This window comes from Helianthus annuus, chromosome 13 (genome assembly GCF_002127325.2).
Source record: "Helianthus annuus cultivar XRQ/B chromosome 13, HanXRQr2.0-SUNRISE, whole genome shotgun sequence".
NCBI classification, from domain to species: Eukaryota; Viridiplantae; Streptophyta; class Magnoliopsida; order Asterales; family Asteraceae; genus Helianthus; species Helianthus annuus.
Window position 1 is genome coordinate 71729854 of NC_035445.2, and position 22126 is coordinate 71751979.

At 37.5% G+C, this 22126-nt stretch overlaps 4 protein-coding genes across 5 annotated transcripts; all 4 read right to left on the reverse strand.

Annotated features, from left to right (window-relative positions):
- Positions 1-657: 657 nt before the first annotated feature.
- LOC110898149 (tubulin alpha-5 chain) lies at positions 658-4581 on the reverse strand. Of its 2 annotated transcripts, XM_035981973.1 has the most exons (5): positions 4011-4581; positions 2838-3240; positions 1605-2113; positions 993-1113; positions 658-907 (listed from the first exon to the last, which is right to left on the reverse strand). In XM_035981973.1, exons 1-5 carry the CDS (start codon positions 4121-4123, stop codon positions 719-721), a joined length of 1335 nt encoding a protein of 444 aa, XP_035837866.1. In that variant the 5' UTR covers positions 4124-4581; the 3' UTR covers positions 658-718. The 2 variants fall into 2 exon arrangements, with proteins under 2 accessions (XP_035837866.1, XP_022000596.1); XM_022144904.2 differs by having other exon boundaries at positions 724-1113; positions 4011-4563.
- Positions 4133-8160, reverse strand: LOC110898148 (pentatricopeptide repeat-containing protein At3g13880). Its single transcript, XM_035981972.1, has 3 exons — positions 6341-8160; positions 4634-5379; positions 4133-4272 (listed from the first exon to the last, which is right to left on the reverse strand). Exons 1-2 carry the CDS (start codon positions 8074-8076, stop codon positions 4653-4655), a joined length of 2463 nt encoding a protein of 820 aa, XP_035837865.1. The 5' UTR covers positions 8077-8160; the 3' UTR covers positions 4133-4272; positions 4634-4652.
- A 2621-nt stretch (positions 8161-10781) lies between these two features.
- LOC110898150 (eukaryotic translation initiation factor NCBP) lies at positions 10782-13601 on the reverse strand. The gene is made up of 6 exons (XM_022144905.2): positions 13410-13601; positions 11944-12039; positions 11757-11861; positions 11559-11636; positions 11283-11402; positions 10782-11181 (listed from the first exon to the last, which is right to left on the reverse strand). Exons 1-6 carry the CDS (start codon positions 13512-13514, stop codon positions 11050-11052), a joined length of 636 nt encoding a protein of 211 aa, XP_022000597.1. The 5' UTR covers positions 13515-13601; the 3' UTR covers positions 10782-11049.
- Positions 13602-15743: 2142 nt separating this feature from the next.
- Positions 15744-21725, reverse strand: LOC110901039. Its single transcript, XM_022147895.2, has 3 exons — positions 20585-21725; positions 16298-16351; positions 15744-15939 (listed from the first exon to the last, which is right to left on the reverse strand). The coding sequence occupies exons 1-3, from the start codon at positions 21723-21725 to the stop codon at positions 15923-15925; spliced, it is 1212 nt and encodes a 403-aa protein (XP_022003587.1). The 3' UTR covers positions 15744-15922.
- Positions 21726-22126: the final 401 nt, after the last annotated feature.

Genomic DNA, 22126 nt, shown 5'->3' on the forward strand with positions numbered 1-22126 from the left:
GGAAGAAAACTTGCACTAAAAAATAAGAAAATTGAGGAAACACTTAAAAGAAAAGGAAAGTTTGGCAAAATTATAAAATAACAAAAGTCTAATGCAGCATATACATGTAAAATGTAAATTGATATGTATAACAATATATAAACATTGTTTGGTTAGGTTTATACAAGCATAAACAGCTAAATCAAACTCTATTACTAGAATATAATATAGAGAAAATAACAGAGGAAACAACAAAAACACCACTACATTGAAAACTCAATAATAGAGAAAAGTATATAGAAAGTAAAGTGCACCTCTATATTTAGAGGTTTATATTCAACCCTCTATATTTATATTTATATTTTTATTGTGAGTGTGTAGAAAAGAGAAAAAATAATAAAATAATTGTTTGTAAGTAAGAAATAAATAGAGATAGAGAGTTGGATGTGAGATGTTTTTAAAAAATTAACAAAATTTAGAGAAATATGTGTTTTTATACAGATAGAGATGAAGGCTCCAATGTGAATGCTGTTACGGCTTTTTAAATGAACTTGATTGTTTTTCGTTTGACTTGAAATAAAACAAGATTTATTAACCGTAATAATAATCTTAAAACTACTTGGAATCATTAGCAAACTTAGTTCAAGTTCCACTTTCTCAAGATTAAAAAAAAAAAAAAAATTAGAGATCGTAATTAGTATAATGAGATTATCAGACGTCAAATTGTCATCTATGCCCCTCAAGTGCACACAGTTAAACGGTTAAACCTTTCATATTCAAGGACAAATGAGTCATTTACATTTACATAAGATTGGCGCCATTTAAATTTTAAATTAGTACTCCTCTTCCTGCTGACCATCTTGAACCACTTCTTCATAATCTTTCTCCAGAGCTGCAAGATCTTCACGCGCTTCCGTAAACTCGCCTTCTTCCATCCCTTCACCCAAATACCAATGCACAAACGCCCGTTTTGCAAACATCGTATCGAACTTGTGATCTATCCGACTGAAAACCTCTGAAACGGCAGTGTTGTTGCTGATCATACAAACTGCTCGTTTCACCTTCGCCAGATCTCCGCCAGGTACAAACGTAGGAGCCTGGTAGTTGATCCCGCACTTGAATCCCGTCGGACACCTGAAAGTTAGACCTCAATTAACAATCTGTTGTTCTTCTGATCTAATTTTACAATAGGGGTGCAAACGAGCCAAGCTGAACCCGAGCACGGCTCATAGAGTTATTTATCAAGCTTGAGCTAGGCTCAGACTAGGCTCGTTTTAGATTTACTATTTATATTTATATTTATATTTCATGTACATTTTAATTACAACTCTTTTATACATAAAATAGTATGTTATTTAGTTAGTTTTATCATAGTCTTATGAATGATTATTACAAAAATATATATTTTATATTAATTAAATATTATATAATAACAAACGCGTTTGGGCTTGCTAACCAGCTCAAGCTCGATAAGTGAAACTTTGGCTCGGGCTCACTTAAAACAAACTTATTTTCAAGCTGGAGCTCGAGCTCGTTTAAGCTCGGCTCGATTCAAGCTTCTAGTGAGTCGATCTCGAGTGGATTGGCTCGTTTACAACCCGATTTCACAACTTAATTAAACTCACCAGTCGACGAATTGAACCGTCTTTTTCGTTTTGATCGATCCAACGGACGTGTTAACGTCCTTCGGAGCAATGTCTCCACGGTACATTAGGCAACACGCCATGTATTTCCCTTTCCTCGGGTCGCACTTAGCCATCATGTTAGACGGATCAAATACGGCGTTTGTGATTTCAGGAACTGAGTTGAGCTCGTGGTAGGCTCGCGAAGATGAGATCACCGGTGCGTATGATGAAAGCATGAAGTGGATCCGTGGGAACGGGACGAGATTCGTTTGGAATTCTGAAATGTCAACGTTCATGGATCCATTAAACCTCAAGGAAGTCGTTAACGATGAGATCGTTTGAGATATTAAGCGATTCAGGTTCCGGTAAGATGGCTTTTCGAGGCGTAAACCTTTCCTGCATATATCATATATGGCTTCGTTGTCTAGTTGCACCACGATGTCTGTGTGCTCGATCATCGAATGGGTCGCTAACACAGCATTATAAGGTTCCACGACTGCGGTCGAAACCTAGAATTCCACAACAAGATGCATAAAATGAGATGTTACAACAAAAATTATTGCAAACTTTAGGGTGTAAACAAGCCGAGCCAAGCTCTTGGCTCAGTTATTAGTTATTAAGTAATTTGTACACATTTACAATTATTATTTGTATGAGTGAATTGCAAGTTTTGTCCTTTATCTTTAGGCCATTTTGCAAGTTTTGTCCTTTATGTTTAAATTTGACGAGTTTTGTCCTTTATGTTTGAAAATCAAGCACGTTTTACCCTTTGGGGGCAAAACGTGCTTGATTTTTAAGGACAAAACGTGCTTGATTTTTAAACATAAAGGACAAAACGTGTTTGATTTTAAGGCCCAAAGGGTAAAACGTGCTTGATTTTTAAACATAAAGGACAAAACTCGTCAAATTTAAACATAAAGGACAAAACTTGCAAAATGGCCTAAAGATAAAGGACAAAACTTGCAATTCACTCTTATTTGTATATATTTATAATTATAATTATAACTTTCATATATAAAATAATATATATAATTTAGTTACTTTTATCATAATTTTATATATCATAATAACTATTAAATAAATATATGTTTAATAAATCCTTGTGAGCCGGCTCTAGCTCTATAATTGAACCCGCGCTCTAAAAAACTTGTTTTTAGGCTCGGGTTCAGGCCCGTTTATGCTTAGCTAGATTCAAGCTTTTTAGCGAGCCGATTTCAAGTATCTCACGAGTACCTTTGGAGATGGGAATATGGTGAACCCAAGTTTCAACGTCTTCCCATACTCGCCGGACAAGCGTTCTAGGAGCAGGGATCCTAAACCAGAACCGGTGCCACCACCGACGGCGTTGAAAACCATAAACCCTTGCAGATTACTGCAATTGTCGGCTAGTTTTCTCACACGATCAACACATTGATCGATGAATTCTCTTCCCACAGTGTAATGTCCTCTGGCGAAGTTATTGGCTGCATCCTCCTTACCGGAAATGAGTTGGTTCGGATTGAAGAGTTTCCTGTAACTCCCGGTTCTAACTTCGTCGATCACCATGGGTTCAAGATCAAGATATACAGCCCTTGGGACGTACTTTCCTCGTCTGCCTTCGCTGAAGAAGGTCCCGAAGGAATCGTTTGACGTATTGCTACATTCCACCGGTAGAAAATTATTAGATTGTTTTGACGAGTCTAGTCTACTTTAAACTTTAACAACATTAGATAGTAGGGCTGTAAACGAACCGAATGAACACGAACAACATTAAGGATTGAACATGTTCGTGAACGCTTACCAAAGGAGATTTCTTGTTCGTGTTTGTTCATTAAGGAAATGAACATGTCCGTGAACTGTTCATGAACACTTGCCGAACGTAGACAAACACAAACGAACACAAACAAATGTTCATGAACATAAATGAACTCAAATGAATGTTATATATTTATTTAAAAATACAATTTGCATTTTTCATCAGAAAGATTAGATTACGGAAAATCCACCAAATATAATTAACATAACTAACACAAAAACTAGGAAGTTTGTCAAGTTTAACACAAACTGAAATTGAAATAATCAAATGATGGATGTTGGCGGAGGCGTATAGTGTAACTATGGTTTCGAATTTTAAAAACTAAAACCAATAACATAAAAAACCCTTTGAATGAACGAACAAAAATGAACACATTATCGAACGTAAACGAACGAATGCAACCCGTGTTCATGTTCATTTGTTTAACTTATCGGACAAAATTTCTTATTCATGTTTGTTCATTTATTAAACAAACAAACATAAACGAACTTCCCGCCAAACGGTTCACAAACTGTTCGCTACATGTTCGATTCGTTTACAACCTTATTAAATAGTATATAATAATGATAATAATAATAATAATAAATATAAAAGAGTGAAAGTATACATACTTAGGCATAAGTCCATCAGGTTGAATGCCATGTTCAAGGCAATAGAGTTCCCAACAGGAATTTCCAACTTGAATTCCGGCTTGTCCGAGATGTATGCTTACGATTTCTCTCATTTTTCCTCTTTTTTCTTTCTTGATCTCTCGGTGAAACGATATGCTACGATATCTTTTTCCTCTTTTTCTTTCTTGATCTCTCGGTGAAACGATATGCTACGATATCTTTTTCCTCTTTCTCTTTCTTGATCTCTCTGTGAAACGATATGCTACGATATCGTTTCGCGAGGGAGACGGAAAAGAAAAAGAGGAAAACGTTTATTTAAACCGTTTGTACCGATGAATTAACAACAAAGATTGTTGGTTATTATATAGGTTCAATTCGAAAATTTGATTGGAAAAGCAATTGTTATGGACTACCTCTAGCTATATATAGATATAGCTACAATTATACTAACCGTACGTTTGTTATTCCACAAAACATGTCTTAAAATATCAAACATCCTTTGATTTTGAATGAAACAGGGCTGACCAGAAAACTGACCAAACCAACCCAACCCATAACCAAACCAACCCAACCCAACCCATACCCCTAGAACAAAGTATACGATATGAAAGATTGAAAATTACCATTTTATCCCTTTGATCGTTACCAATAATCCCCGCAAGAACAAGTTCCATCTCTAAACCGATGAAACCGAATCGGGTCTCGTAGAATTATTTCCCGGCTTTCGACCTTCGAGATCAGTTTCATTACAGTATGACAATCTTGGCATACTCTTAAGTTCTTCATCACTCTTACAGGAGCCGATAAAGGCAAACTTATCAAGCCTAGAACAACTGCTAACTTTTCACTATGGTGATTTACCGATAAACCGTTGTTCTTCTTCCCGTCAACGTAACCAATTTTCTTTATTTTCTCGAGCACGTCGTCTAACTTTTCATATATTTTTTCACTTTGAGGGTGAGATTTATCACCGACCAGAAACGAATGAACCCGGTTTCCCACCTCGATCCAACTTAAACCGGGTTCTTTCTTGATCCGACGGTCAGTCATCAAGTCTCGTACTTTTGTAGCGTGTGTTTCCATTCCGGCATCGTTGTAGATGTTGTAAAGGAGCACGTAAGATGAAGATGCGTGTGGCTCGAGTTTGATTAACCTCTCGGCTACACGCTTCCCGATCTCCGTGTTCTTATGAATCCTACAAGAACTTAGTAACGACCGCCACATTACAGGCGCGTGGCTAAAACCTGACTCGATGATAAACGATTCAGCATCAGATAGTCTTCCAGCTCGCCCGAATAGATCTACGATGCATGCGCAGTGCTTTTCGGTTGGTGTAATACCATAGTCTCTCTTCATTGTTTCATAACATCTGGCCCGTTGAAAAATATAGTTAGCGATTTACATCATGATAAAACATTAAATGAAGGAATGGTCACAATTTTGGCCCGTTTACTTATGAGAGTCAATCTGGGTTGGGTTTTATCTCAAACAAGTCAAATGGTCAAACCAAAACAAATAAACTGTAAGGGAAACAAGTCAAACGGGTCGAAGGTCACCTATAATATGCATCATACCTCCAGAATAAGTTTATTAAAAAATTATTAACTTGGTTCTATTTTATTAAAGGGGAAATATTAAAGTTAAAAAAGATTTTATATTAGAGCAAAATGCCATTTTCGTCCCTCAGGTTTGGCCAGTTTTGCGACTTTCGTCCAAAGGTTTGTTTTTCCGCATCTGGATACAAAAGGTTTCAAATCTTGCTATTTTCATCCGGCTCGTTAACTCCATCAATTTTTCTCAGTTAAGTCAGGGGTATTTCCGTCTTTTTTGCTAACTTAAAGGGCAATTCGGTCTTTTTCACTTTATGTAAAAAGACCAAATTGCCCTTTTAGTTAGAAAAAAAGACCGAATTACCCCTGACTTAACGGAGAAAAACGGATGGAGTTAACGAGCCGGATGAAAATGGCAAGAGTTCAAAACTTATGAATCCAGATGCGGAAAAAACAAACCTTTGGAACTGGCAAACCTCAGAGACGAAAATGGCATTTTTCCTAATCTCTACTCGGTTTATCTGACGTGCCACTAACTTTGACCAGGTTGACTTTTTTATGTGACGCTTCGAAACAGTTAACTTAGAAGTTTAACCCTAAATCGGAACCTGCATTTGTTGTAAGAATATTGTTTTTGTAACATTATTAATGCGTTAATTAATTACGAATAATTGAAAAAGTAATAAAAAAGTATTAGTGGGTAAACCCAACTACCGACTTGTTTTGACCAGTTACCCAACCCGTTTGACCTCTATAACAAAGTCAGCGTAAAATGGTTACCTGAATCCTTCGTCAACAAGCCCTCCGTGACTACACGCAGTAAGAACTCCGAGAAATGCCACGTCATTCGGTGCAATCCCGTTACTTATCATCAAGTCAAAGATGGTCAAAGCTTCCTTTGCACAACCATGATATGCAGCACCGCATATCATCACACTCCATGAAACCACATCGAATTTATCAGCCACCTCAAACATCCGATTTGCAGAATCTATGTCACCCGACTTTGCGTACATGTATATCAAAGAATTTACAACCACACTCGACTTTGTAATCCCGGTTTTAACCGAATAACTTTGAATCTGCTCACCATATCTCACACCACCCAAATTAGCACAAGCACTCAGCACGGTTGAAACCGTGAATTCATCTGGTTTTAACCCGAAAGTAAGAAGTTCACCGAAAACGCCTAACGCCCGTTCATATTCACCGTTTTGGGCGTGGCCCACGATCATCGATGTCCATATCACGATGTCTCGTTTATAAGTCGAATCAAAACAACTCAACGCATCATTCGTTAAGCTCCACGAAGAGTATAACTCCACAAGAACACTTCCAATGTACTCATCAGACTGAAGATTGTTCTTGATAACATGTGCGTGAATTTGTTTCCCAAACTCCAAATCTCGAAACGCGATACAAGCTTTAACGATTGTCGAAAATGTAAACTCTGAAGGCTTTAACCCATGCCTTTGCATATTAATAAAAAGTTTTAACGACTTCTTCACTAATTCATCGTTAATATCCTCCCCACGAAGCAGCCCGGCAATCATCGCGTTATACATCACCACGTTTTTGTCACGAAGAAGATTAAAAACCGAAACCGCATCGTTTAAATCCCCGGTTTTCGCATACATGTCAAGTAATGCAGTCCCGACAATAACATCAAGATCCCAACCTAGCTTCACTGAGCACGAGTGTAGTAACTTTCCCCATGTTAAAGAAAAATCGAAACTTGCACAACACGCGTTAAGAACACTCCCCAACACATAGCTACTGAATTTCACTCCGCTTTGATGCATTTTAACCAAAATTTGTAACATTTTATTGTATAAACAAGCTTTACCATAACCAGCAATCATCGAGTTCCACGAAACGTCATCTAACCCATCGCATTTATCAAACACTGTTCGCGCTTGATCCACCCTCCCACAGTTAGAATACATACCCACAAGTGGATTACTCAAAAACGCATCTACACCAACACCACTTACAACAATCAACCCATGTATAACCTTCCCTAGCTCCAAATCACCGGTTCGTGCACATACACTAAGCATGCTCGCATACGTATACTTACTAACATTAACATTTTCAATCCGAGCTTCACGAAACACTTCTTTTGCATTAACATACTGACCCAATTGAGTATACCCAGAAATCAATGAATTCCAAGAAACAATATTTCGTTCAGGCATTTCGTCGAACAGTTGGAGGGCTAAGTCTGGTTCATTACATTTTAAGTACATGTTCATAAGGGTGTTGTGTAAGAACAAACGTGGGGTGTAACCGGTTTTAATTATGTGTGATTGTACGAGTTTGCCATGGGTTGAAGACCCTGAATGTGTGGATGATTGAACGAGTTTGGTGTATGTAGCATCGTCTAGAGAATGAGAAATATCCAGTTGGGGTTGATAAATTGTTTCGATTTGTTGTATGGGATGATTGGAAGTTATGGGGATACTGATCATCGTTGATAAAGATCGGATTTTTGTGGGTTTTACTTGGAGCAACATGTGATGATCGAGAAGTAAAACTTGTTCGCTGATCAAGATTTAGTAAGTAATGTTTTTAAAAAACCGGTTCAAACCGGTCGGTTGTACCGGTTGAACCGTCCGGTAGAACCAGTTAAACCGTCCGGCACTCCCGCTTGAATCGTCTGATACACCCGTTTAAATCGTTTTCGAGCCAAATCCGGTATGACATAAAATCCGGATTTTAAAACATTTAATTAAATGGGAAAATCACGAAAATAGACCTTTATAGAAGACAAAACATCAAAATATATATAGAAAACGGTTACACTCTGAGGGTTTTATGAAAAACAAGAGGACGTAGAAGGTGACACTTGGTTGAAACGAGGTTGCAAGGGTTTCATCGGATAAGGGGACTCACAAACGACCAATGATATGCTGACACGTGGCCTTTTGTAGAGGAAATAGATGTTTCTATACACTTGTAGACGTTTCTTTAGTGTTTCATTCCGTCTATTTTTCAAACGTTTTCTTCATTTTTTTTAAATATTACAACATTTCTTTAAAGAAAAGGCCGAGGAATGTTTTGCTTTTGTTGCTTGAGTGAAAACTTATCATTGAGTTATTTTCACTCAAACACGTTAAACTTATCTCATCCATAGTCAATACTCATTTTGTCCACAGTCAATACACCAAAAAATGCTTTAGTGGTATTAGAGGTGTGAAGATTACAACAATTTTTTAAAGAAAAGGCCAGGGATAATAGCTAGGGCTCATCCGTTTTCGCTGACCCTAGTCATTTCAGCCAAGTATCACCTTCTACATCCTCTTGTTTTTTTAACCCATATGACCTAGCCGCTTTCTATGCTTATTTTGTATTTTTCTTTTTAGTCAATGTTCATAATCTTGATTTTCCCTAACAAAAACTTGTGGGTCGAAGCTGTTTTTTTAATAATATTCTTTTACACCTAAATATCACATAACTTTACATTTAACAATCGTGTCTATAACCCATCGGCTCACTTTAACCTTTTATCTTATAAGTGGAGGGTTCAAATGAGAAGAAAAATTTTGTAAGAATAAAAAGAATAACCTTTAAGCCAATAGAAATGCTCCATTTTACTTCATTTAATATGTGTATTTAATGTTATTAATAAGGGCATATAGGTAAATTTCTAATTGTAATTAATTAGCTAACAAATTAATATTGTAACTCACTTTTAAATATACTTTTTTGAAAATAAAATAATTTAGGATGAAGGACAATTTTCGACATGTGTAGGATAAATTTTAGTATGTGTATGATAAATTCTTAAATGTGCATGATAAATTTAGATATGCGTAGGGTAAATTTCGGTAAGTGTAAGATATATGTAGGATAAATTTTGAAATATGTAGAAATAAAATGTTTTTTGTTTTATAAATGAGAGATAACATAATTAATGAGGGGTTATAAACTATTTAGTGTTTTACCATTATGCCCTTTCTTCTTTTTCTTCTCAAATTAAATTTCTTCTCAAATGAACCTTCCCCTATCTTATAATATAGAGTTAACTGCCATTTTTGTCCCTGTGGTTTGGTCACTTTGGCCATTTCAGTCCATTTTTCAAAAATACGCCATTTTCCTCCCCGACGTTCTGGAAAGGTGTCATTTCAGTCCAAAAATCATAACCCAGTTAAGTCGGTTTGTAAATAAGGACTGATTGTGTAAATTTGTAACATAAAGGACCATTTAAGTAAATATTAAACACCACCACCACTAGCCCTGCCACCACCACCACTCCGCTGCCACCACCACCACCACCGCCACCACAGCCCTGCCACCACCACCACTCCGCTGCCACCACCACCACCGCCACCGCCACCGCAACCACAGCCCTGCCACCACCACCACTCCGCTGCCACCACCACCACTGCCATCACCACCACCACACACTCTCTCTCTACTCTCTCTCTCTATGCTCTGCAATCACCACCACCATCACCTTTACCTCTCTACTTCGGTGACCGGAGTAAATCCGACCATCTTTCCGACACCCCACACCCCCACGTGTTAATCTTCTGTTTCTGTCGATCTGGGTCGAATTGAACGGACATCTGAAGTTCCTTAGATCCCCACAAACATTTTACACCCCTCACAATGCTTAAACACATCGATTTTAGCCGGAACCGAACCTGCAACTTCGTCGGAATCTTCACAGTGGCCGGAATCAGTCAACACGTCGTTCCAGCCGTTAACGGTTCGTTTTTCTTGTTCCGGTTCATTCTTTTATACTTGTTCCGGTGGCAGCGGAGTGGTGGTGGTGGCAGGGCTAGTGGTGGTGGTGTTACAAATTTACACAATCAGTCCTTTATGTTACAAATTTACACAATCAGTCCTTATTTACTAACCGACTTAGCTGGGTTATGATTTTTGGACTGAAATGGCGCCTTTCCAGAACGTCGGGGAGGAAAATGACGCATTTTTGAAAAATGGACTGAAATGGCCAAAGTCACCAAACCACAGGTACGAAAATGGCAGTTAACTCTATAATATAACTATTTTATTAAAAAGATATTAAAAGAAACACTAAAGTTATAATTTTGTTTGTTAAACTAGTATCATTTGTTAAACTATTTAGATCTAAAACCATTCAAACCAGTCGACTTGCTTATGTTTAAATGGTTCAGTCGGTTCCAACATGTTTATAACACCCACAGTGATTACAAGCAACAAACCAGAAATCTAGTCTTATTAATAATCCAAATCATCAACCTGTTATCCTGTATTTTTCAATTAAAAATCTTGTTAATCATCACATCACATTCCTACTAATCAGGATTAGTCATATGTTAACCAAATGTTTAACATAATTCAAATGGTCTACATATAGATCACGAGATGCTTAGATTAAAGAAATATCATTTAAAAAGATACAACCAACAGCGTAACAAGTTTAACTTGTAGTCTTGTACCAATTACACAAATGTTCGCCATCATAAGCATTTCAAGAGCAGCAAGGCTGGTCTTATTGTCTATCCTCTCAACCAAGTGTTCCGATACGATGAATTGTCGCGCAACGAAGCATCATGTGGCTTATATTCCATAACGTACCCGTGTGGAAGCTTCAAGTGTCGTTTTATATTATCTCTTAGAGCCATCACCACCTTGTTACAAGTTCAAAAAATCAATAAAACTTAAACCACAAAACATGTCAAACTTGTTTGGATACATACGAAGATAATATGAAGTGTTGGGTAAGTTTTACCTGATTATCAGATGCATTGCGGTTCCATACGCTCAGTATATCCTCGTTGAAACGGATGCTCAACACAATCCCACATATGTTATCACTGTAATCAAGTTGATCACCTACCAATGCTAAAACCTGGGACCCGCACCGACAAGAATACAGTAAGAGTTGCTTAACTTGGAATATTCATATATTGTAAATTACAACTGAAAATGGAAGCAAGTATCAAAACACAGGCGTCACACACGTACACAAATATATATATATATACATATAGCTTTTGTTCCTTACCAAATCCTCCCAGAAACGTCCTGAGACAGCCTTTTTAAATCGTATGATCCACTTACCGCCATTGCAGTTAGCAGCATCCTACAATACCAGCAATCAGACAAAACCAAATAGTTATTCATCAATGGTTATTTTCAAGAGGGGAAGAACTGACAGCAACAATTAACTGAACAACGATACAAGTTCAAATATCCTTTGTACCTCCCATAACGGACGAATCCCCTGTTTGAAAAGATGCAAATCAGTTGGGCTTGGCAAGGATGACGGGCGAGCCAAATGACAATAACACACCCAAAAACCTTCGACCTGTTGTTCATGCAAGACCTATTAGTTAACAAAGATATCCACCAATCGTGCGTCTAAAGAATATATATTGATGATATCTTACCGTGCTAAAGTCCATTATCTGCTTTATATTGTCCTCATATGATGTCTGAGTACGAACTCCAGGTGTGCGGCGGGTGTACCAAAATACAAACTTGTTCTGTTGGGTACATATAAACAGGCACAATCAACAATAGTGTGGTGCAAACTCTAAAAGATGGAAATAAGCAGTAAAAAAATCATGCAAGAAGATATAAATCAATAGCACTTAGCACATTCGATCCAACAACTGAAGATCTAAACTCCAGCTGCAAACCTGATAATCTGAGATCTAAGATAACTTGTGAAGTAAACGTCTCAAGCAAGGTTTACCTTTTCTCAACATATAAAAGCATTATAATGAGATAGCTAATGAGTGAGGATGTCTGTCATTTGTCATCAAACAATATAAACAGAAATGACGGCTGAGTTACTCCATCCGATAACAATACTAAGGGGCTGTTTGTTTAGCTCTTAATGGTTCAGACCTCTTATTGGTTCATCATTTAATGGTTCAGATTGTTTGTTTCGCGAGCAGATGTCTGAATGGTTCAGACATTTGCCTCTGAATGGTCAAGCATTATACTGAGCAAGGTTTAAAAGAACGGAAACGAGTTTCAAGGCTTTTCCCTTCGCCTCACGAGGCGTAAGCCTCGAGGCGTAAGGCCGAGGCGGTATTAATAAATAAATATAAAAATTATATATATTATAAAAATAATAGCACTAACTAATTTCACCATCAGATTCATCAAAAACACACTTAAAAAAGACATGAAATGCTTGAAGCTGACACAAAAAGTCAAAAACATCAAAAACAACTAACAAAATCCCCTGAGGCGCAGCTTTCTTAGCGCCTCAGCCCCTCTGAGGCGCATATACATTAAAAACACCATGAGGCGCGCCTCAGACTCGTTTTTTGGCCGTTTCGCCTCGAGGCGCGCCTTGAGGCACACGCCTCAAACGTTTTTTAAAACCATGATACTGAGTCTGAATGGTTAAGACCTATAATTTGAATTGGTCAGACATATGCCTCTGAATGGTTAAGCATTAAACTGGCTCTTAATGGTTCAGACCTCTTACTAGTTCAACACTTAACCATTCAGAAGGCAGTAAGGCGTCGTCAAACGCCAGGCTCAATTGACAACAGAATAAAGCTAGTTTTATACACTTCACTAATAGAGTTCAACAGATAAGTTCATATTTAAACAGTATAACCTAATCTAAGTACTTAGGGAGCTAATTTTTTGGCTTCTCAAATGGAAGCACTGCCTGACAGATTACTGACATATCCGAATCCAATTAAACTGAAATAGCAGTTCATTTCCAAAGCATGCTTTAACTTCACTAGCATTTTTTTTCTTCATGTTTAATCAATTTGTCATGAAACTAATTAATAATAAAAATCATTGAAACAAAGAACAAAATCCGGTTGCAAATAACCTATATGATATCAAAATTATAACACTATTGCTCCATCATGTCCAGAAGTACCTTGAGTGGATGCAAACCAGCTTTAAGCTCGCGCGATTGTCGCTCACGGTCTTCAGATGAATCGTACTCTGATTGAGGAGTATTCTTCTCCGTTGATGCATCCATCTCCGATAACTTTTCCGGTCAAAACTCAAAACCCTAGCTCTCGTCTGTTTTGGGGATAAAATGGAAACCTCCTGTTTTTGTACGGATCTTGAATGCGGGTTCGGGTCCGGGTCCGGGTCAAATTGATTTGTTGTAACTTGTACTTATGCTTACTTTTTATGGTAAACTAGGAATAACACCCGCACGCGTTGCCGCGCGGATACGTTGCAAACATCGATGGATTAGTCCAAACGTTATGTGATGCGTCAATCATATGAAAACGCGTGTTTCGACATTTCCGATTGAACTCATTGTAACCTATATAAGCATTGATTGGATCAAAACATAAAGTAAATCAAATTTATACCGTACAATCATAACATATTATATGTGACCCGACTCATACATAGAAAACGTAACACATGTAACGGAAAAGTTGACACGTATAATTAAAAGAGATTAATTAGAGCTTTTGAAAAAAAACGGAAAAAAAGAAACTCTGATCTGACTCTACTCGATTCGAAACAAATTTTACAAAACATTCATAAAATAAGCACGGAAACATATTATATTTGACCTGACTCGTTTCCCAAAATAGTTTACGTCAAAGGATACACCAACTTGAATTTATACCGAAACGCACATAAAAATATGTACCTAAAAATGGTTTTCTTATAGGAAAACGTATTATATTTGACCTAGCTCGTTTTCAGAAAAAGTTTACGTCGAAATGTATAGCAAATTGAATTCATACCAACACATACATAAAAAATATGCACGTAAAAAATATTTTTTTTAAGTAAAGGAGGTATAGGGGTAAACTCGAAACAAATTATTAGTAGAAAGCTTAATAGGTTAAATACGTTCGTAAAATCATGCCAAGTAGCACTAATGCCACACCATTGCCAGCAACCATTAACATCAGAAAAGCTCGTAAAAATAAAATAAATAAAAAAGGAATAAATAACATCGAACGAAAAACAGACGTAAAATTGTTGAACCACGCACACCCATTGCGTCATGTTAATGCAAAAGTTAGACGTAATGTAAAACGTAGAAAAGAATAACTAAGTCCATCTGGGACCTCCGCGTTGCGATAAACTTGTCAAACGGAGAAAAATAGACGCGTTGCGACGGGGCCTGTCAAACTAAAAAAAAATAAACGAAAAAACATTGAACCCCCATGCACGTTGCGGCGTGTTGACTCGCAATAAAACGAAAAACTCGTGAAAGATAAAAGTATGAGGGACTAAAGTTGAACAGGAAAAAGTGTTTGTGTTAAATTGTAAAAAATGGATAGTTTTAAGGTTAAAAGTACTAAAAAAATTCAAAAAGCTTAAAATGTAAAAGATAAAAAATTTATAGGTTGAAAATGAAAAATTAAGTTTTTTTTTGAGAAACACCTTAGGCATAAGTTACAAGCATATAAAGCAAGAACATGTTGCTTATTTATATTGTGGTAATTTATATATATTAAAAAGAAAGGTCGGTGATGCCACTGACCTCTCTTTCACCTCTTTTGTCTTCTTCATGTATTTTGAATTCGAAATATTCTTTCAAATTAAGTAGTTGTCCAGCTGATTTGTTGTTAGTTGCATGGATGATACAAAGGCGTAGAGTTCGAATCCCACTATGGCTTCTTAGAGAAATTTTTCTCACCACTTCATTTTCTTTTTCTCTCTAACTGCAATTTTTTTCTCCTAACTAATTGTTTTAAATTCTTTTACTGATTTTTCCTTTTTCTTTTTCTCCCTAACCTTTTCTGTTTTTCTAACTAATTGCTTTTAATTATTTTATTGATTTTTTTTTTCTGTTTTCCTGTTTATGTTTTATATTGTCTTTTTAAATATCAAATTTACTTTATTTAATCCTTTTATTATTTTTCTGCAACTCAAATTTAAGAAAACAAATTTTGTTAATTTTTCAAACTCCCCTTTTCTTTTTGTTATAATGAATTCGTTGAAATCGACCGAGTACACGATTGTAATATTTTTGTTTTCTCTTTACTTTGCTACAACTAGCGCCAAAACCAATCGAGTACACAACTATAATTTTTTTTCTTTCATTTTCTGAAACACCCTCTAATTTCATGCTTGAAAGTTACAAAAACGACACATAATTTAATCACCAAAATTTAAAATTTGGGCATGACCCGTTCGCATTTTGAACAATCTCCCTGTTTATAATATATCAAAATACTCAAATAACGTCACCTTCAGAAAAACATAAGAAAGATCTTAACATTTAAACTACCGTTTCAAAACATCAAGTTTAAGTTACTTAAATATTCACAAACATCTAGTTAAAACGTAAAACTTCAACACTACTAACTTTAACAAAAACCTTTAACTAATAAGGTTACTACAAAAGTTGCGGAAGCGCATCACGGGTGATCAAGGTGTGTTCGTATCCGAGCGACGCAATGACAATCATACGGGTGCTTTACCTACAATCATTCAACAAAATATATTAGTGTAGTACATATAACGTTTTCATCCTATCACAATACATATTCTCAGATTTACAAGATATCTTACCAATCGTCCTTATTACATTCCAATTCATCCTAGTCAAATAAACACAACTATTTCTCATTCACTTCCAATAACCCGTTTAGTACGGGTCAAGGAGAAAACTTTCATTAAATTCCTTCTCATCCAAACCCGAACCGACCCAACCACTATGGACCGATACGGATTCCTACTTTCACGTTCTCATTTGAAACATTTACCTTAATTGAATATCAATTATCAAGGAAACAATATCAATAAACTCACAACTAAACATGTAAGTAACGAACTTACCTCGATCTTGAGCCTTTGTTTGTGAACCGGAACTAGCTCCTTCTTCTTTCAATCCTACACGTAATCATTCTTATTTAGTTCATAATCCTTACATTCATAACCATACTTTCAAGTATCAATTCGCATTCCAAACACACACTTTCACAATTATTATTTCCATATTTTACACACAAGGCAAAACATCCTAATTCTTTCAATATTGCATGAATTACTATTCAAGCATTTAATCAAACACTTGGCGTGCATATAAGAATCTTAGCACTAAATTCAAGTGTTTTATGTATAATTTCCCTAATAACTTCCCAACTCTTTATCATTCAAAAATTACATAACAAAATCATCCTACAACATGGTAGTTCATAAATCTTCTTTATACACATACTTTTATCTATCACATCTACTCAATTTATTGAATTACAAGACCACTATAACACTAGGTTAAATGGGTTTTACTTCAAACCTTCTACTCTACTAAATTCAAACATGGTACTTCCTCTAAATGATGATTCTAAAGCATATTTAAGCTCAATTTCATACTAATTCACAGATTGATCAAAACTCACTATCACTAACTAGCATCAAATCACAAAATTTGACTTACCCAATGTATGAGACTCTTAGATGGTCGAGAATTGGATCACATGCATTCAAATTAGGTGAAATTTACACATCCAATCTTGGTGATTTGATGAACTAGGGTTAGAAAGGGTTTTATCCCTCCTGGTCGTTCCTTCTGCGTCGCACACCCACACTCACCCTTAATCATTCTTTTATTTTCTCATTTATTTGGCATTTTACACATTCAGCCCCCTAAGATTAATCAAGTTACCTTTATAGTACATTTTACTAATTTTGTGAGCTTCCTTGTTTATTACAACTTAACAAATTTTATTTAAGACTTTTAAACATTCAAGTAGTCAATTATGAGATTTTGGGGTGTTACAAGTCTACCCCCCTTAAAAGAGGTTTCGTCCCCGAAACCTTAATACGTACCAAAAAGAGACGGGTAGTGCTTTCGCATTTCATCTTCGGATTCCCAGGTTAGATCCGATCCTTTCCGATGCTGCCATTGCACTAAAACTTGCCGTATGGCCTTGTTTCGTAGGTACGTCATTTTGGAATCTTTGATAGCCACCGGCTTTTCAACATAATTCATTTTATCATCCAATTCAATGTCATCAAGTGACACATGCGCTGTATCGTCCGCGAGGCATCTTCTCAGTTGAGACACATGAAACGTGTTATGGATTCCATTTAGAGCCGGAGGTCATTCTAGCCGGTATGCCACTTTACCAATACGGGCCACTATTTTGAACGGTCCGATGTACCGAGGACCCAATTTTCCCCGCTTGCGGAACCGTATTATACCCTTCCACGGCGAGACTTTTAAAAACACTCGATCCCCTACTTGAAATTCGATAGGGCGCCTTCTTTTATCTGCATAGGATTTTTGCCTGTCTTGCGCTGCCTTCAAACGAGCCCGGACTTGATCAATCTTTTCATTCGTTATTGCCACAACATCTTTAGGCGCAAGTTCCCGTTGCCCGATTTCTCCCCAACATACAGGAGTTCTACACTTTCTACCGTACAACATTTCATATGGCGCCATTTTGATACTACTTTGATAACTGTTGTTGTACGCGAACTCTACCAACGGTAAATGGTTGTCCCAATTACCCCCAAGGTCTATGACACAAGCCCTCAACATATCTAGTAACGTTTGTATAGTTCTTTCCGACTGTCCATCCATCTGCGGATGGTATGCAGTACTTAGTCGCAAGTTTGTGCCTATATCTTCGTGAAATTTTCGCCAAAAACGAGACGTGAATCTTGTGTCACGATCCGACACAATAGACACGGGTACTCCGTGACGAGCAATTATTTCATTCATATAAATTCCTGCCAATTTTTCGGATGAAATAGATTCTCGTATGGGTAAAAAGTGAGCACTCTTTGTAAGTCGATCGACTATAACCCAAATAGTGTCGTGACCTCGTTTCGTTCTGGGAAGCTTTGTAACAAGATCCATGGTTATGTCTTCCCACTTCCAAACTGGTATCTCTAAAGATTGCAATTTACCATATGGTTTTTGGTGCTCCGCCTTCACTTGGGAACATGTCAAGCACTTAGCCACGTACTTAACAATGTCGCGTTTCATTCCAGGCCACCAATACCCTTTCTTTAAATCTTGATACATTTTTGTAGCTCCAGGGTGTACCGTATAACGAGATTTGTGAGCCTCTTCTAACAATAATGATTTCACCTCGGATAACCAAGGTACCCAGATTCGGTCATACCTGGTCATGATGCCATCGTCATTCATTTTTAATTCCCCAATTAGGCCTTTCATTCTTTCCTTCTTCGGATCACTATTTAAGGATTTTATTTGGGCCTCTTTGATCAACTCCAAAAGTTTGGGGGTGACAGTCAATTTCATTGACTTAACTTGTATGGGTGATGGGTATTCCTTCCGGCTTAACGCATCTGCTACAACATTGGCCTTCCCCGGATGATAAAGGATTTCACAATCATAATCCTTAATTAATTCTAACCACCTTCGTTGTCTCATATTCAAGTCTTTTTGTTTGAAGAAATACTTGAGACTTTTGTGATCCGAATATATGGTACATTTAGTTCCGTACAAATAATGTCGCCACAGTTTCAACGCGAATACTACTGCAGCCAACTCTAAATCGTGTGTTGGGTAGTTACTTTCATGTGGTTTAAGCTGCCTTGAAGCATATGCTATCACTTTACCCCGTTGCATTAAAACAGCCCCCAAGCCCTGATGTGAAGCATCAGTGTATACTACCAAGTCTTCTGAACCCTCGGGTAAGGTTAGAATTGGGGCGTCAGACAGCTTACTCTTCAAAGTTTGGAATGCCTTTTCTTGCTCAACTCCCCACACAAATTTCTCATTCTTCTTGGTTAGTCTGGTTAAAGGTAACGATATTTTGGAAAAATCCTGTATAAACCTTCGGTAATACCCAGCCAAACCCAGAAAACTTCTCACTTCACTCGGGTTCTTAGGAGGAACCCAGTTCACAACAGCCTCTACTTTAGTTGGGTCTACCAAGACACCATCTTTATTAATGACGTGGCCAAGAAATTGCACCTCTCTAAGCCAGAAGGCACATTTAGAAAACTTGGCATATAACTTCTCTTTCCGAAGAATCTCTAACACTTCACGCAAATGATTTGCATGTTCGGCTCTACTACGAGAGTACACAAGGATATCATCTATAAACACTATAACAGACTTATCTAACATGGGCCGACATACTCTATTCATCAGATCCATGAAAGCGGTCGGGGCGTTAGTCAGCCCGAATGGCATTACTAAAAACTCGTAATGCCCATATCGGGTCCTGAACGCAGTTTTCGCAACATCTTCTTCTCGTACCCGAAGTTGATGATACCCCGAACGCAAATCGATTTTTGAAAACCAACTTGCTCCTTGCAGTTGGTCAAAAAGATCATCTATTCGAGGTAAAGGGTATTTATTCTTCACGGTCAACTTGTTCAAATCTCGATAATCTATACACATGCGCATCGTGCCGTCTTTCTTTTTCACAAAGAGTACCGGGGCTCCCCAAGGCGACACACTCGGGCGTACGAAACCCTTATCGAGTAATTCCTGTATCTGTGTCATTAGCTCTCGCATCTCAGCGGGAGCTAACCTATAGGGAGCTTTAGCCACTGGCTTGGCGCCCGGGTTTAATTCGATTCGGAATTCCACCTCTCGTTCAGGTGGTAACCCCAGTAATTCGTCCGGAAACACATCCGCATACTCGTTCACTACTTCTACTTCTCCAATTTCGGGTACCTTCTGTCTTATATCCACCACATAAGCCAAGTAGGCCTTACTCTCATTTCTTGCGTGCTTAACCATTTCGACAATTGTGCATAGTTTTGTCTCTAGCTTTCTTTCCCCACGAATACTTATTCGAGCCCCACTAGGTGAGAATACATGAATGACTTTCGCCTCGCATCGAATTTCCGCGTGATAACGGGATAACCAATCCATCCCTACAACTACTTTAAATTCCCCCAAAGTCATAGGAATGAGATCTATTTCAAATTCTTCGTTTTCTATGGTTATCTTACAATTCTTACAAACTTCACATAACAAATAACTTTTACTATCCGCTACTTCTACTTCTAAGGGTACAGGCATTCGTTCCTTTCTAAAGGAAGGATAACACATAAGTTCGTCTGACACAAAAGACTTGCTAGCACCAGAATCGAATAACACATTCACGGGTATTTGGTTGATTAAGAAAATACCTGACACGACATTCGGTGAAACCTTGGCTTCCTCGGTAGTAATCTGAAACATTCTTCCCCGAGCCTTCTGATTTTCATTCTTCTTTTCATCTTTCTGCCCTTGTTGTTTAAGCTTTGGACACTCAGCTTTTACATGACCAGGAGTGAAGCAATTGAAACACGTCCTCACAGGACTAGGGCACTTAAAATAAGGATGTCCCTCCTGACCACAGTTGTAACACCCCTTCTTTCCCATTAAACATTCTCCAGTGTGAAGCTTTCCACAAGTTTTGCATGGGGGAATACTACCTTTAGATCCTCCTTTAGTTCTAGTGTCGTGCTGCTTAGGCTTCTTGGATGGATTCGTAGTTGATGGCTTTTCAGCAACTCTTTTCTCTCCTCTTTCCACTTGTCGCTTCAGTTCTATCTCCCTATCCCGGGCTAAATTGATAAGTTCATTTAAAGTTTCACACTTCGAAGGGGTAATGAACTCCCTATACTCGGCCTTCAACATTCCATAATACCGGTTTATCTTCATCCTTTCTGACTTGACGAAATCATCACAGAACTTTAACTTATCGGAGAATATGTTGGTAATTTCATCAATGGACTCATTCTGTTGGCGAAGATGCAAGAACTCATCTTGTATTCTATCAATTGCCGATTGCGGGCAATGATATTTTAGGAACAACTCTTTGAATTCTTGCCATGTTAAGGTTTGGAGTCTCACTTCCCCTATCTCTTTACTTTGGGTATCCCACCAATCTTTGGCTTGTTGCTGAAGCTGACCCGTAGCAAACATTACTTGATCTTCTTTCTCACATCGACTACGTACAAATACGGCTTCAATGTTTGCTATCCATCTTTGACACTTTACCGGATCCACCTCCCCATTATATGAGAAGGGATTACATGCCATAAAATCCTTATATGTACACCTTCGTTCCTTACTTTTAGTCCTGGACCCTTCAATCATTTCTTTTAGCTCCTCAATCTTGCTAGTCATCATCTCATCAACAACCCCCAAGACTCGGCTCTCGACTTCTTGAGTTAACTTGGGAAGGTTGGCATTCATCACTTTTTCTGCCGCCTCTATCATCTTATTATTGAATGCCTCTTGACGGGCTATTTCAGCATCATCTACATTACTTGTGTCCGTCATCTACATAAAACATTCATTCTATATATTAAAATTCTCTTTTTATACATCCCTCTTGACTCATACATACTCATTCTATCACATATTTCATTCTGTTTATAATTCATACTTTACACGTTATCATCCTTGATGATAATGTCGGATTGTTAGACCATTTCATATCAAATCATACCTCCTTTCTTATTAAACATTTTCTTTCAACCTTCTTGATGCATAATGACCTTAACAAAGGATTACGGGGCCTTAGGAACTAATTAAAACAAACCCCGTACTCAAACCAACAACATAAAAAAATTTGGCAGCTGATAGTCACCGTAAGCTACGGTGACCACCATAGCTTACGGTGCTGCTTAATTCTTTACGGTCCTTCGCTCCTGTCTTACGGCAGCCTTATTTTTGCCCAG

Coding starts and splice junctions, on each gene's coding strand:
- LOC110898150 (XM_022144905.2), bottom strand. CDS start 13,514: ATGGATGCATCAACGGAGAAGAATACTCCTCAATCAGAGTACGATTCA. Junction 12,040..13,409: donor CTGGTTTGCATCCACTCAAG/GTACTTCTGGAC, acceptor TGTACCCAACAG/AACAAGTTTGTATTTTGGTA. Junction 11,182..11,282: donor GCAATGCATCTGATAATCAG/GTAAAACTTACC, acceptor ACTTGTAACAAG/GTGGTGATGGCTCTAAGAGA.
- LOC110898148 (XM_035981972.1), bottom strand. CDS start 8,076: ATGTTGCTCCAAGTAAAACCCACAAAAATCCGATCTTTATCAACGATG. Junction 5,380..6,340: donor CTTGTTGACGAAGGATTCAG/GTAACCATTTTA, acceptor TCAACGGGCCAG/ATGTTATGAAACAATGAAGA.
- LOC110901039 (XM_022147895.2), bottom strand. CDS start 21,725: ATGACGGACACAAGTAATGTAGATGATGCTGAAATAGCCCGTCAAGAG. Junction 16,352..20,584: donor TTCACCGAATGTCGTGTCAG/GTATTTTCTTAA, acceptor GATTACGTGTAG/GATTGAAAGAAGAAGGAGCT.
- LOC110898149 (XM_035981973.1), bottom strand. CDS start 4,123: ATGAGAGAAATCGTAAGCATACATCTCGGACAAGCCGGAATTCAAGTT. Junction 3,241..4,010: donor CCTGATGGACTTATGCCTAA/GTATGTATACTT, acceptor GGTGGAATGTAG/CAATACGTCAAACGATTCCT. Junction 1,114..1,604: donor ACGGTTCAATTCGTCGACTG/GTGAGTTTAATT, acceptor TCTAACTTTCAG/GTGTCCGACGGGATTCAAGT.